The sequence below is a fragment of the Protopterus annectens genome, chromosome 2.part2, assembly GCF_019279795.1.
Source record: "Protopterus annectens isolate FY-2018-M chromosome 2.part2, PAN1.0, whole genome shotgun sequence".
Lineage (NCBI taxonomy): Eukaryota > Metazoa > Chordata > Ceratodontiformes > Protopteridae > Protopterus > Protopterus annectens.
The window spans coordinates 739119730-739136582 of NC_056730.1; the positions used below are offsets into that span (position 1 = coordinate 739119730).

At 38.4% G+C, this 16853-nt stretch overlaps 1 protein-coding gene across 2 annotated transcripts in view; it reads left to right on the top strand.

Annotated features, from left to right (window-relative positions):
- Window positions 1-16853, top strand: part of MCTP1 (multiple C2 and transmembrane domain containing 1) — a 3344116-nt gene that overhangs the window by 1575261 nt on the left and 1752002 nt on the right. Inside the window, exon 6 of one of the 2 annotated variants that reach the window (XM_044064134.1) lies at window positions 662-694. The exons of the other annotated variant lie outside the window; for it this stretch is intronic. Within the exon in view, the coding sequence (XP_043920069.1) occupies window positions 662-694 (33 nt within the window). The remainder of the gene's footprint in view (window positions 1-661; window positions 695-16853) is intronic. 2 annotated transcript variants of the gene reach the window in all.

Consider the following 16853-nt stretch of genomic DNA (forward strand, 5'->3'; position numbering starts at 1 on the left):
GCCCAGTGGAGGAAGACATCTTTTCATGTAGTGTATTTAATAATTCCTTAGGGACAGGATTGGTTGTCTGACTGGCAGATTGCATTGCCAAGTAATTTGTAGTGCTGTTATCTGTCGGTTCACTTCACATTGTTACAGAGGCAAATGTGGTTAACTTTTAAGTCATGTACCTGAAGGCTTTAAATACACAGATTTTTTTCAAACATTTATGTGTTGCATTGTACGAGTGTGACACAAAACATACTGTCAGAATTAGAAAAATGTGTAAGAAAAAAAATTGAGCAAATTGGATATATTTTTGTCTTACCTCTTTCGCAGATCTTTTTGTCATATGTTGTGGCATTCTTTCTCTTTTTCCTACCTTTTAAGCCAAGGCTTAATTTCTGTTACTTTTAACACGTTATAGTTCTAAGGTCCATTTTTCTAATTCATTTACACCTGTTCTTGATTATGTATTTTTGAACCAGTTCGTATTAGCGCAATGATTAAAATGTTTGGTTATATAATTATTACAGCCTGCTAATGCAATGTGATCTCTCGAAGTTAATGAGTGGTTCTCACTTTGCCATATGATTTCTGCTTTCTATTCAGTACTCCTGGTGCCTCGCTGTCCTGCATGTTGGTACATATGGGTTATTAAAATGCTTTATTTTGTTTGCAGACATTGACCAGGAGTTGGAAAAGATCAAGTAAGGTAATTTCTGGCATGCAGTCTTGAATCACTGCTTACTGCAAGATGCATTTTGTGGTTGTCATGTTGTGTTATCTTGCTTAGTTAATGGTGGTGCTGTCCGTGTTTGTATGGCATGCAAATAAAAACTATCTGTGTGTCTCTTAATTTAGCTGACAGTGAGATGCAGTAATTGCCTTGAATGCCTTTGAACAATACTACTGCATTTTACAAAGTTTGCTTGTGTTGAGAAATGGAGGTGTATGCTATTTGTTATGATAACTGCCAAAATGGCAAGCATGCTGAGATATTGCTTGCCTCAAAATGTAAAATAATAATGTTGTAGCATTTAATGACTGAAAAGGAAAAAAAATCTAATTCTAATAGAAGATGTAGACAATTAGTTTTCAAACAACAGAAATAAACATAAACAACTGAAGTCCAGAATATTAATGATATCAGTTATGCAGCGAATACAGAAAGCCTTACTAAGTGTTGAAAAATGCATGATAAATATTGGTGCCTTACTCTTTAATTGTAACAGCAGTAGCTATTGCAAATTAAAGAGTACAGAGCAAACACCAAATGAAACAAAATAATGTAAGATATTTAATCATGAAAGGGAAGTAGGAGGCATCAAAAAGCAAGTTTACTATGCGCATGCATGCATGCATGTGCATTCACATACAGACTTGACACATACATTGCACAAGGATGCTCACAAACATGCACACATGCTAAATGCATGTGTGCTCACAGATACAGAAACTGACAGCAAGTTAAAAAGAGACAGTCAGGGAGCAGTAAGGAAAAGAAGGAAAGAGGAACCAACTGCAAATGTGGACATAAACGGAGCTTGGCCAAAATATGCTGGGTGACAGATGATGAAAAGATTCTGCAAGTGTGACAAAGGAAGTCAGGGTAATGATAGAATCAAATGAGGATCAACAAAATGGAAAAAACTAAAGATCAAGATTTTATTTATGTATAACCTCATTTGGGAAGGAAAGGTAAGGCTTATGGGTATAGAGTTAGTTTAGAAATTAACAGACCACCAACTACTGTCATTTCATGGAACTCTGACAGAGAAGAGACAGAAAGAATGGAAAAAGGTCCGGTCTAAAGGATTTGGAAGCAATATTATAAACTCTAGTGAAATAATGCAACATTCAGAGTGTAACGCTAAAGGTGGTATTACAAAACACGTGACCAGGATTTTGAATTTGTTTCTTTCCAACATATGTAGCTCAAAATAGCCTTTATTGTGCTTGTTGAGAGTATGGTTAGAAAATACCTGGTTTATATGAACTCTTTTCTTACTAGGGCATTTAAATCTGCAATCTGTTATTCAGGGTACCCTCAAAATCTTGCAGTAATACAAGGACTGTCTGGAACAAATGTATGTACTTTACAGAAAAAAATAGACACAGACTGAAGTGTATTTATCTATTTTTATAGACTGTTTTGTAAACTATACAACACAACATGAATAGCAAAATTTAAGTTCATGGGGGATTCTGTCCTTTCAATTTTTTGGCTGGGGAGAGAAAAGAGAACATATTTATCTCATTCCAAAATGCAGTGTATTCATTGTTGAAGGAAGTGTTTAACATGTGATAGATTAGAAAATAATAAATAATTACATAATGAAAAATCATTTAGATGATATATCATCTCACGTTGTGCATTATGAGATGGAAGGTAATAAGGTGGTTCCCAGTATAAAGTCATGAACCCAGAAATAGCATTTCTTTCTGATATGCAAAGAAGGAAATAATTGAAAAGTTATGAATAAGTGAAATTATAGAAAAGGCTTCATAGAAAGGAGTGCCTGCTGTGTCTTCATAGTGGGATGGTGAGAGATTAGGATACAGGAAACAACAGGGCTTGGGCCCATATTGAAAGACTTTTGTGTGAAGGAAAATATTGTCGAATCAATAGTCAGAAGACAGAAATGTATTGAAGACCTCTTTAGTGTTGCTATGGCTCTGAATTCAGGAAGTTAAATGAGGTGTTCCTCTTCAGAGGAGTGTAGAAATGTGCATTTTTTTCATCAGGCTTTCTTTAATATCAGTTCTGGAAGCTATGATTCAGTCATCTATAACTCTTGCCGTGCCAAACCAGGGCTTTGATGGGAGAAAGACACCTATTTTTAGAACAACGACTGCAGTAGATGCTTTAAAACATTGTAAGTGATCATATGTACACAGGAACTAGACTCTAGGATAGTATTCACATATCATTATGAAATCAGGAGTACTTCCTGCCTCAGTAACTGTCCAGTTTAACAGAACAGTTGTAATAGGTATGGCCAGGCTACATATCCACATCAGCATGATAAAGACATAACAAGCAAAGGTCCACTAGCCTTCCCAGTCATTACAAAAAGTATTTACTTACTTTTTCTTTAACTATCTTTGTTTACTAAGAATGTCCAACTGGGATAAAAAACCTTTTTAGTGGAGGTTTGGGGAGAAAAGCTCCAAATTTAACACCAGATTTGACATATACATAAAATACAATTACATGATATCAAAAGGAATACAAAACATAGGTAGGTGTACATACATGACAGAAAAAGCTTTCCAATAGCTTACATAAACATCATTTAGAAACAGAGCATGTACATAACTTATATAGTTATATACAATGGTGTACATTCATTAGAAATAGCCACAGGCTAGTATATTGCAAAGAGCAATATTACATTGCAAAAGATACTGTAATATTAGCCATAATTTATAGCAATAAAATAATGAAAAGAAGAGGCAGTTTAACTATATAAATATTGGGGGGGGGACTGATCATAAAATGTAGTATGAGATGTTAGTACTACAGCTGTTATGAAACCCTATTTCAAATGCCTGAGACATATGAATGCAGAAATCTGAAAGAACCTCAAACTCTGCAGTTTCATACGTGTAGGCCTTTGAAGTTGTCCAAATCTCAGTTTCCACTGTATCATGACATTTTCTAACAACAGCAAGCCATAATCTGACTAGAGAACTTAAAGAGATATGAAACTGAGTACTGTAGGTAATAACAGAAATGCAGAAAAGTGGGGAATGAACTGTAGAATAATACAGGACTTTGTACTCAGTTTGGGGCACTTATTTGCATTTTGTTACATTGTCAAGAAAATTGAAAATGTAATGTACCTTCTTGCTGGTGGTACAGGGTATGGAATGCAGCACACCATTCTGGAGACTTGCTTAAAGTATGACAGCAGGAATTTAGTCTTAGTATGCTTGAAATTGTTTTATTAAAGACTCATGACTCATATTAAGAATAGAAAATTGTTAGTGATGAAGTCTTCACACAGTTCAGCAGTCGTCAGTACCCATCTTACTGGTACCAATAAAAACCATATCCAGTCATCTGGACTGGATTTAAGCTATATACGATCCTAATTGTCTCTAGCTTATAAGGGAAGAGTATTCTTTGTGCTGACATCTTCTGATCAAATCATTCGCCTTTCTTCAGGGAGTAGAAAAAGATGTTTAGAATATGCACCTGTTATTTCTAACATGGGTAGGATATTGATAGTTCTAAATTAATCCTTTAATAATACAAGAAAAAAATACATATCATTGATGCATTTTATACAAAAACTAAATTGAAAAGCATGATTAAGTCATTTCAGCCTGCCTATGTCAAAGATGTTGCCTAACCATATACTATAATTATCATCCATTTCTGAACCAGGTCCTCATTTAGATATATATATTTTTTATTTTGCTGGGTGATTACAGTGTTGTAGACTGTACCACAGTATATGAAACTGTATGTATTTAATGGAATTATTACCTTTGTGTCTACATTTAATGAAGTACAAAACAGTATTATTGATTTTATTGATATCTCTACAAATGCTCTTATAACAACTGTCTTAGAAGTGCTTATCAGCTAAATTATTGCACCCTTTTTGCCCTGGCTGTAGGAGTGGTGACCCAGATTTACTATGAAGTCAGAGTATCAGTGGAACCAGCTTAAAAAAGAAGGCATGTAACAGCTGCTTGTCAGTTATCTTAGTGCTGAGTGAAGGGGACAGGCTTTGGGCTTGTGGTCACTTATAGCAGAAGCTCAGAGCAGTACAGCCATGGGACAAAGTTAATACTATAGTAAACAAGGTGAGTCCCAGAATGGAACCTTGGGGAGCCCCAGCTTCAAAAGATAACTGATCTGAACTAATGCATTGCATTACCACTGTCCAAGTCCTTCCTGCTAACCAAGTGTCAGTCAAGCAGAACATAAAAGGGCTGTGTTTGCCATCAATTAATGCATTGTGGATATCGATGTGTTGTATGTCAAATACTTTTTCAAGGTATAAACATAAAACTCCTGTTGATAACTCGTAGTTCATGACTGATGATATTTTCATCATAAACCTTTACTAAAGTTCTTAGTGTGAATCTCCCTTTAACAAAGCCATGCTAAGTGATGTCCATTGATGCTTTGATTTTCTGATTGTCCTGTAACAAATCTAAAATGCATCTTTTGTAACAGTTTCCAAGAACTGAAGTGAGATTAATGTGCCTGTTGTTTTTAACATCATCCCTAATTCCATTCTTATGTACAGGTGTAACATTTGACTTTTACCAAGTTCTGGGCAATGTGCTAGTCCTCAGTAAATTATTGAAGTTAAGATTCAAAAGTGGAAGTAGTTCATTATGTAGATTGTTTAATAAAATTACAGGGTTCGTATCTTCACCTATTAACATATTTTGGCAATTTTCTTAACAACTTTAAAAATACATTCCACTGATATTATTGGACAGCTGTCTGTAGAAGAAAAGTCTTGTAAGCATGTTACGTTTCGAGATTTTAAATTTCTGTATTTCATATCTTTATTTCTACTAATGAAATTCAAATTGAATTTGTCAGCTAATACATTAAAGTCATCCATTAAAACTTGATTTTTCCAAGTGAACTTGTGACATTTTGTTTTTGATACTGAATTACTCTATTTGTATTTTTTGCTATAAACATCATTTGCCAACTTCGTTCAGACTGTGTTTTCACTCGTTCTTTTTTTCTGTAAAAGCATATTGATTTTGTTCAGTTTTGAACTGTTTATTTGTAATGGATTTGTTTTATTTATTTTTAAAGGATATTTTTATAATGGTATCACGCTGACTATGCCACTATGGCAAAAAACTTATATTCGAGTAAATCTACACGGTCCATCACTGGGGGTATTCAGGACATACGACATACTGTATTAAGCAGTGTGACCAGGAGTATCATAGAAAGTTAGTAAACAAGGAGTCGTTTAAGTTTTCAAGGTATGGAAAGGGGAAGCTCATTCTGTTCAAACAATTGCAGGTCATTTATTTTTATGTTATTTATAGGAAACATATTACAGGTGAGAATAACTTTGATTATGGGGGGTTCTGCACATATACATATCTCTGTCTCTCTCTCTCTCTATATATATATATATATATATATATATATATATATATTATCTCTCTCTCTCTATACATATATATATATATATATATATATATATATATATATATATATATATATATATATATATATATATATATATATATATAGAGTCTATATTAGAGCACCGAAGTCTTAAAACTTCTAATGTTTTAATATAAAACCCTATTCAGCGAACGCTTAGAATATCAAAAATGCAGAGCAGCGAATTTTTTCCCAGGGAAAAAATTTGCTGTTCCAAAACACATACACACAACACAAGCACACCAAAAAAACAGCAATCCACACACATGCACTTAAAATCCTACATCTAACCCTACACTAAACTGTACATACACTACTATCTATCCACTTACCTTAACCCAAACCCTAACCCTAAGGTCTGTCATTATCACACACTCACCTCACCTGCACCCAACCCTAACTCACCTACCCCGCCCTAACCCTAAAGTCCGTCACAATCGTACACTTACCTGACCTGCACCCTAACCCTAACTCACCTAACCCGCACCCTAACCCTCACGTCCACACAATCGTACACTTACCTGAACCCAACCTGTAGCTTTCCACCACAGTGCTGAAAATAGCGAAGCGACAGAAACGGCCAACCAAATTCTTTCCCTAGGAAAAAATTTGGTGTTCTGCAGCTCCACGATTTTCAGCGTTCGCTGAATAGGGGTCGATATTAGAACATTTGAAGTTTTAAGACTTCAGTGTTCTAATATAGACCCATATATATGGATAGATAGATAGATACATACGTACAGATATAGGGAAATACTGCATACAATCAAACATTCATAATCTTGAACATGTTTATCACTGGCAGAAGTGAACAAACTCATTTGATTGCTTCTACTGGTGTTAAGTCCCTTCAAAGTTGTGCACAATGGGGATCAGGGAAATCACCCTTTCCCTACTATAGAGCAATCTTGGAGTTGGTATATATAATTAGTGGGGGGGTGCACGAGGGTTTGTTCCCCCATGAAAAAAACTTAAATGTTTTGTTTATTCACTTTCAGTTTTTTGGGATCGATCATTAACCATTCGAGATTTGTGTACTTCCATGTTCAGAACTACATCCAGATATAGATGCATATATATATATATATATATATATATATATATATATATATATATATATATATATATACACACACATCTAGATCAAGATGCATACATATATATATATATATATATATATATATATATATATATATATATATGGATCTAGGACTGTTGAATGAAAGTTCAACAGTCCGAATCCAACTTACCCGAACACACTTTAACGAAAGTGCTTTTACCGAAAAAGCACTTTCGTTAAAGCGCATTAAAAACAAAATATTAAAAAAGAATAAAAAAGCGTTTATGCAGGGGGGCAAGCCCCCCATGCACCCCGCCCCCCTACTTTATTATTCTCACTCCAAGATTGCACTACAGTGGGGAAAAGGGAAAAATTCGATCTCCGCAACAGTCGATCCCCCACAACTCCCTCTACCTCCAGGCATACTTACGTGAAAGTGCTTCTTCAGTGAAAAGCACTTTCGCGTAAGTATGCACGGCCGTTTCAGATTCGGTGAAATGGACGTTCGCTCATTAGCCCCAGACCCATATATATATATATATATATATATATATATATATATATATATATATATATATATATATATATATATATATATATATATATATGTATATGGGTCGCTATCAGTTGATCGAGTTTTCAGAAACTCAAACTCCATATGGCCGAGACCATATGAACCAGTTTTTGAAAACTCAAAGCTTTTGATTGGAGATCGCAGTACAGTGAGGATTAGGAAATGTACCCTTTTCCTCAATGTAGTGCGATCTCAGAGTTGATATATAAAAGTTGCAGTGGGTTTGGGGGTGCAGGGGTAAAAAGGTCATTTTTCTGGTCTTTTTTTTGGATGTTTGAGTTTTCAGAAACTGAATCATATGGTCTCTTCAATATTTTTTGTAGTTTCCAAAAAAGTCGATTGTGTGTGTGTGTGTGTGTGTGTGTGTGTGTGTGTGTGTGTGTGTGTGTGTGTGTGTGTGTATATATATATATATATATATATATATATATATATATATATATATATTACATACACGTATGCATTTTTTAACATAAAGAATATCCTCTCAAATAATTCAACTATTTTCAACTACTTTTCAAAGACTCAATTAATACCTAGGGTGGGAGGTCTACCACTGGACATTCTGCACCTCAATTTTAAAAAAACATTTAGGTTCATAGGTGTATACTAGGCTAACAACCACTAGAACCATTAAAGGTCTAGCTGCACATTCTAAATGTGACTCACAAATCTGATTTATAGGTGGTGATTTACTTGACTGCCTCTGTCCACCAGGGACATAGGAGTCAGAGCAGGGGTGAATTTCCAGTTACCCATCTTTTTGTCCAAGTTGCCCTGAAATAAGGATAAGAAGGAACTCTGCTTCACACAGATGGGGAGCCTGTTCCAGAGAATGAGAATTCTCTGAAAAACATATCTGTGTCTCCAGCATGTCCTATTTATGTTGCAAACAAAATGCAGGCATTTTAATCTAGTAGTTATGATGCTGTTTGTTTTGTGAATGTGGAAACAATTCATCAAAATGGGGTCCAGGGATGTCTTGCATGCCAGGCAAAGATCACATCTCAGAAGTCTGTGTGATACTGATTAAAGAGACATGACTTTAAGGTGATCAGCACAAGATAATGTCTAATTTGCAGGAGTTATAGTAATGGTGTTCCATAATGTCTAATTTGCAACACCATAAAATAGGTATTGTTCGTATCTTTTGGCATTTGAATAGGCATACATTAATTATATTTATTAATTGTTTATTATATAAGGGAGATATATCACATTAGATACTATTCATGAAATATACATATTTTTTATATTTTTATTTTATGGTTTTGATGTTTGAGTTATATAACAACACAAAACAGATTTATCACATTGTATATTTATGCTTGGTTTTTAATTAAGCTTTTTACATAGAAAAAGTACTGTTTGAACAGTGCTTCCCTTTTTTGAACTGGGCTTAATACTTGTCTCTTTAAAGAAAGGTAAAGAAGAGACTAATTGTTTTAAGTGATTGATTGGTTGTCTATATAATGTTACTAATTGTTTTGCTTGTTGTCTGAAGAAGGGGAGGCACTGACCTCTCAGAAAGCGCTAATAAAATCAGAATTTATTTTATTTTATTCCTTGACGTTGCCCAGTTTGTCACTCACTTTTATTGTGATCAGCACAAGACATTGCTTTTACTCCCTGTATTTTTTTTTTGTAAGGAAACTTTGTGGACATTACAGTTGCTGCATGTGTCTGGTAAGGTACATACCAGAAAGGGCATTATGCTCTATAATTCGCTTAAGGACCAAGTACAGTCGTATGATGACACCTCTGGACCTACATGCCATGCCCTTGCTTATAAACTGAACAACATAGAAGGGTTTTTTTTTACTACCTTGGACATATGTTGGTCAAAGGCTAGGTTACTATCCACTTGAGTTCCCAGGTCCCTGACTAGGGAATCAATTTTTGAAAATGTTTTCTTGATGATGTAGTTACCCAGGGTGGCAGACTTCCCAAAAGGTACTATAATGCATTTTCTTGGTACTGAGTTTTACGCCATAGCTTTTGCACCACTCAGTTAAAAAGAGTTAAGTTGACTTATGCTGTATATAAGCACCATATTGTAAAACACATTAGTATTGCAGCTACAGTTTGCAAAAATGTTTTCTTGTTATCTGATATGTGAGTTGGGTGAAGTTTCTACTTTGATGTTTAGTTTTCCTTATTTTTTTATTTCCTGAAATAAATGTTTTAGACAGAAGGTAATCCCTAGCATTAAGAACTTTGTAGTTCTCCCTATTTTGCTAATATCCTCAGTTTCCAGATGTTCTTCGTTTTTCACTGTTGCAGTCATCACATTTGGGTTAATGGCTTGCAGTAGCCCTTAGTCTGCCTGATTAACAAAGTCTTGGGTCCTGCTTCAGTTACTGTCCCTTCTTCCATGACATCAGGTCGTCAGGGGTATAAAACATGCAGCTGACACCATTACATCAGTCTTTCTTGCCGTGCGGTGCCCGAAGCAGAAGCAGTTCGCAAGTGCCGGTTGGCCAGCTCCTGAAATTTTCGTTTTCGAGTTTCAGAACCAAAGTCTTCAACTAAAAGCTAAGTACCCCATTGGGGAAACTTTTTCTTGCTCTAAACCGATGTCAGTAAAAGTAAATAATTGCATTACTTGTGGAAAGCAAATACCTCATAAATATTTTCATTCATACTGTATTGCTTGTCTAGGCCCTGACCACGACGTACCTTGCTGTCGGTTTTGTGCCTTATTTAAACCACGAACTATCCGTCATCGGTATATTTTTGCTTCTAAATATTTTGGTGCTCGGTTCAATTATCCTGATATGTCTTCAGTAAGCCATCCAACTACCGACATTCTGAAAAAAACGCAAAGATAAAGAGAGACACAGGCCACCTCAGTCAAAAGCTGCAGATGACGCTTCTCCTAATCCAGTCGCTAGTTCACCGGTACTCACTGAGGTGCTTTTGCAGCCCCTGATACCCACTACTTCAGATTCGCAGGCCTCTCCTGAGACCCAATCGGAGTCTGGTATACAGCAAGATGCTTCAACTGTGGAACCTGCAGATGTCTCTACCTTGGATGGGTCCGGAGCCGCTGTGCAGGCACCGACTTCTGAGGATGTATTCAGGCCTACTGACTTGCATATTAAACCAATGCCATCTTCTTCTTCAAGGCCTAAAACTTGCACCATGCCTAGAAAACTGATGCCCAGACCACATGGTCAGGCCTCTATGCCTAAAAAACAAATGATAAGAATGGCTGAAGACCTTATTACTTTAATCAGGGGAAGCCAGCCTTCCCCCTCTAAGAGACCTAGGACTGAGTTTGCTTATGATACTGACCAGGATTCTGAATTTTCTGTTTCCTCTGATGGCCAGGATTTACCCTTATATACCTATGAGGATTCTGATGCTGAGGATTCTATTCCCTCTGCTTCCCCTGAGAGGATTTCTCTTTTGGTGAAACCTTGCATACTCTCAGGGAGCATTTTCATTGGGAAAGTCAGGATTTCTCTGATTCTAAAAAGAGGCTTAGGGATTTCTTACTCCTGCCTCAGCACAGGCCTTTAGCCATACCTCCAGCACTAGACATTGTTGATGATGCCATTTCGGAATCTAGCTTGGCCCCTGACTCTTTACCTCCTGCTCCCAGAAAACCCGATAGATATTACAGGGTCCCTGACTCTCACAAGTTCCTTTTTAAAAATCCTACTGCAGATCCTGAAACCATTTCACAGGGTCCCAAGGGCATTACAGCTACTACTGCCAAAAATCCTACCCCCTCTGATAGATACTCCAGGGTGCTGGATAGATGGGGTAAGAAGGTATACACTTCTGCAACTTTAGCCATTAGGGCCTTAAACTGCCAGTTTCATATGTTAAAGTATCAGCAGCATATTATTGGATTGCTTAAACAGAAAATGATGTTGATTCCTGATTGTGCTGAAAATAAGGATTTATAGGATTTACTGCATTCAGCTGATCAAGTTGGAAAACATACTTTGCAATGTGGTTTTGATTCACTAGAGGCATCTTGCAGGGCTGCTGTAACTGGGTCTGTACTTAGAAGGCATGCTTCGCTTAAGGAGCAATCCTTGCCGGATCATGTTAAAGTGAAATTACTGAATGCTCCCTTAAACCAGGACCGCCTCTTTGGCAACAAGGCAGAAGAAGTTCTTAAAAAGATGGAGGAAAAAACTAAATCTATGCAAACTGTTAAAGATTTTTTACAAGTACAACCTCCAAGGTTTAGTAGGCATTGGCCTTCCAAGAATTGGTCCTTTCTTGCCTCTTCCAGACCTTCTCAGACCAAACCCAGATCTAGCAGAGCTCCCAGGCTTCAGTCCCAGGGTACGCACAGGACTAAGCAGTGGGGGGCCTTCACTTCCAAATCTTGGAGTAATAAAACTCCCCCCTATGGTAAACTGTCTCAGTGACTTCTTTTTAAAACTTCCAAGCACTTCTCATCTGACTGCCCCTTTGGGGGGAAAGATTGCTCTTCATGCAAAGAACTGGGAACTCATTACCCAGGACAAATGGGTTTTAAATATAGTGTCCCAGGGATACAGATTTCACTTCCACACATTAGCAACACCAAGCGGGTGGGCAGATCTACCCCCAAATCAGTGGGCAGAGGCCCAAAAGCAAGTACTTTCTCTCTTAAGCATGAGGGCTATTTAGTTGGTACCAGAAGAGGAAAAGGGACAAGGTTTCTACTCAAGACTTTTCCTGGTACCCAGAAAAGACATCCTATCCTGGACCTGTCTACTCTAAACACCTTTTTGATGATTCCAAAATTCAAGATGTTGACTTTTCACCAGTCGCTCCCTATGCTAGGCAAAGACGCCTGGCTGGCAGCACTAGATTTAAAGGAAGCATACCTGCACATCTCAATCAGGGAATCTTGCAGAAGATACCGGTGCTTCAAAGCAGGCTACACACACTATCAGTTCTCTGCACTGCCCTTTGGCTTATCTACTGCACCCAGGGTATTCACAAAGTGCCTAGCTCCAGTCATTGCATTTTTCAGGCAAAGAAATATTCAAATATACCCATACCTGGACGATTGCCTAATTCAGGCAGAAAGCCAGGACATACTTTTGAATCATCTGGCCTTTGTAGAAAGGGTGCTAACTCGTGTGGGGTACACCATAAACAAAAAGAAATTACACCTGGCACCCTCCATCAAAATTCACAAGCTTGAATACAACTTCCCAGATGGCTTTCCTCACGCCAGAGAAACAAATTTATGTGCCCAGTTTACCTCAGATTTTACAATACTTAACTGAGATGCTTCACAAGGGGCTGTCTTTCTCCTCCATCAAAATTCACAAGCTTGAATACAACTTCCCAGATAGCTTTCCTCACGCCAGAGAAACAAATTTATTTGACAACCTACTTCAAACAAGTGGCCAGAAAAACCCTGCTATCTGCAAGGCAAATACTACAAGCCTTGGGGTTCATGGCCTCCTGCATTCTTCTAATTCCATATGCAAGACTGCATATGAGGAAACTACAAAGGTATCTAAAAAGCCTATGGTGTCAACCTTCTCAGGATCTAGAAGCAATGATTCCTATCATACCTTGCCTATGCCTAGAGTTCCTTTGGTGGGCAGCGGCCTGCCACCAAAACAAGGGACTACCATTCACACTACCCCTGCCACCCAAACCCTAACAACAGATGCATCAGACTATGCATGGGGGGCTCACCTGGCAGGGAAGTGCATTCAGGGCAAATGGAACCCAAGGCGAATGCACCTGCATATCAATCAAAAAAAAAATGTTAGCTGTACAGAATTCTCTGATAGCCTTCAAGGACCACATTCTTCCAGGACAATTGATGGTAAAGACGGACAACACCACTGTTATGTGGTACATAATCAAGCAGGGGGGTATACATTCTTACCCCCTCTGCAAACTAGCCATCGCATTGTGGAACACAGCCCTGAGCTACCAAGTGCATCTACAAGCTCAATTCCTGCCAGGAAAATTAAATACACTGGCAAACGAACTAAGCAGAAATCTCATGGAACCACACGAGTGGAAAATGGAACCAAGGATTTTCAACATGTTGACAAGCAAATGAGGGAGTCCAGATATAGACCTGTTTGCCTCCCCCCAGAACCATCAATTGGACACATTTTGCACAAGGACTCCCCACAAGCAAGCTTGGAAAGTGGATGCTCTGTCCTTCAGCTGGAAAAAAACATCAGTTTATGCCTTTCCTCCTCTGCCTCTGCTCTCCGAAGTACTATTAAAGATCAAACAAGACAAACCAATGATGATTTTGATTGCACCAGACTAGCCACGCCAACACTGGTACCCCCTCTTGCACAGTGTGTCACTGTTGGCCCCATGTCACCTGCCTCAGACTGCTACCCTATTGTCTCAGCAGGAGAACCATATTCTGCACCCTCAGCTTCAAACACTGAACCTAGCAGCCTGGCTAATTACCTAATCTCTCCTTTACCATCCCTCAGTAAACCAGTGATGGATATCATTTTAGAGGCAAGGAGGCCTAGTATTAGAAAATCTTATGCTGAAAAATGGAAAATATTCTGTGCCTGGAATCAGTCTCAAGGGATGAGCACAGCAGTGCCCAGTTTACCTCAGATTTTACAATGCTTAACTGAGATGCTTCACAAGGGGCTGTCTTTCTCCTCCATCAAAATTCACACCTCAGCTATTTCAGCTCATTATAACACAGAGCCTCCCCTCTTCTCTCATCCACTGCTTAAGCAGTTCCTCAGAGGGGCCACAAATTTACGACCACCCAAGAGAGCTCCAACTCCAGCCTGGGACCTTAACTTTGTATTGGAGAAACTCACTCTTCCCCCTTTCGAGCCAGCTGCTACTACAGACTTAAAATTCCTTTCTTGGAAAACAGCTTTCCTTTTAGCAATCACTTCAGCAAGAAGGGTATCTGAATTACAGGCCCTTATGGCAATGGAGCCTTTCATTATCTTTCATGCGGACAGGGTGTCCCTCAGGACCAATCCCTCCTTCATGCCCAAGGTGGTATCCAGTGTGGCCCTTAATCAGTCCATTCATTTGCCAACCTTCTTTCCTAATCCACAGAACAAAGGGGAACAGATACTGCATTCCTTAGATGTGCACAGACAACTTAGATTTTACTTGGACAGGACTAAACCTCAAAGGAAATCTGAACAACTGCTGGTGGCATTTGCTGCAGGGGCAGAAGGGAAGGCTATTTCAAAGCAAACCATTTCCAAATGGATAGGCCATTGCATTAATTTCTGCTACAAGCACCATGGAAAATCTATCCCACAGGGGATCAGACTCCACTCAACCTGGGCTGCATCTATCTCTACAGCCTTTCTCAGAGGCGCCCCTACCAGGCACATCCTAGAAGCTGCTACCTGGTGTTCTGTACATACTTTCACCAAGCATTACCATCTGCCAATTTTCTCTAAATCCAGAGCTAGATTTGCCACTGCAGTCTTGCAGGGCCTTATAGCTGGTCCTAATGCTATCTAAATTCCTCCTCCCATCCTTAGCTTTGGGAATCTACCCAAATGTGATGACTGCAACAGTGAAACATGAAGAACATAGTACAGTTGTGTACACTTACCATAAATGTAGATGTTTGAGTGTATTCACTGTTGCAGTCCTGGTTACCCTCCCTCCAGCCCCCTGACTTCTTTTGGCTATACCTCTACTCTCCTTTACTATGCTCAAAAGCTTTTTGGTGTATTTGCTTTTTTGTTGGAGGTATAACATTGTATATTTATAGATTTAATTGCTTCCCATTAGGGGGGGCACCTGACATCTGGGGCAAGAAAAACTGATGTAATGATGTCGGCTGCATGTTTTATACCCCTGACGACCTGACATCATGGAAGAAGGGACAGCAACAGATGCAGGACCCAAGACTTTGTTAATCAGGCCAACTGAGGGCTACTGCAAGCAGATAACCCAAATGTGATGACTGCAACAGTGAATACACTCGAACATCTACATTTATGGTAAGTGTACACGGCTGTACTTTCTCTAGTGAACCAATTAGAACCATTAAGACTATATTAATTAAGTAGTGCCATGCAGTCATGAATGAGACTATTTTGATATCTCAGAATAAACAGCAGCTGGTTATAGTATGTCGTCAATGACTTTAATTGCCAGTTGGAAATTCAAAGTATCCTGTTTAATATTACTCTGCTTTTGTTTTTGTTTTTTCCTTTATTGACTTAGCTAGTCAGCAGGAGTAACCTTCCCTGACAATGGCCCATTCATTTCCCATGTATATGTAAAGTATAGCATCCCATATCATCCAATCATATTTATGGCAGAAGTACTAGGAAATGGGAGCCCAGCACTAGAGGGCTATCACCAGTAGCTAGTACAACATGTTCATTGCTGATCTAAATTGTTAGTTTTTAACTTGTTTGTTAACCAGGTAAGTGAACTGGTCATCATGAAGCCACAATACAGGAGGCCAGGCCAAAAGGACCTGTGTAAATACAATACACATGGACAAACTGGAGTACCCATTCGACTTGCATGTTTTTGTGAGGTAGGAATAAACCTCAAGAAATCTATGCAGACACAGGTTGTACATGCAAATTCCATGCAGGCAGTGACAAGAGACCAGGAATGGACCACAGAACATTGAACTGTGAAGCCCAGACCACAGAACTGACATATTAATCACTTAGCAACTATACCTCCCATTATGTGTCAACTATGCACTGCACTGCACATGTATGCCAGCCCTGTTACCACTTGCCCACTTCCAGTGTCATGCTGCAATGTGCTTTCATAGCACAACTTCAGCCAGTATACTCAGTGCACATGGTCATAGCTCTTTTTTGCACATGGTCATAGCTCTTTCTTCTCCAACAGGGAATGATTTTGCAATGGACAGCCTCATTCCCACTCAAGTGATAAGAGAACTGGCCACTGGGTGGTCATTCTTACCTCTCCTGGCTTGCTTCTTAGATTTAAACCTGCTATTGTAACTTAATTTGCCTATTCTGCAGGTGGAACTACAGCCTCATTTAGCTCTTATTATCTGCTTAGATGTCTTCATGTTTGTTTCTGATTTATGCATCTGATTCAGGTTGTGACTAAACGTGGCTCATTGGACCAACCAGCATAAC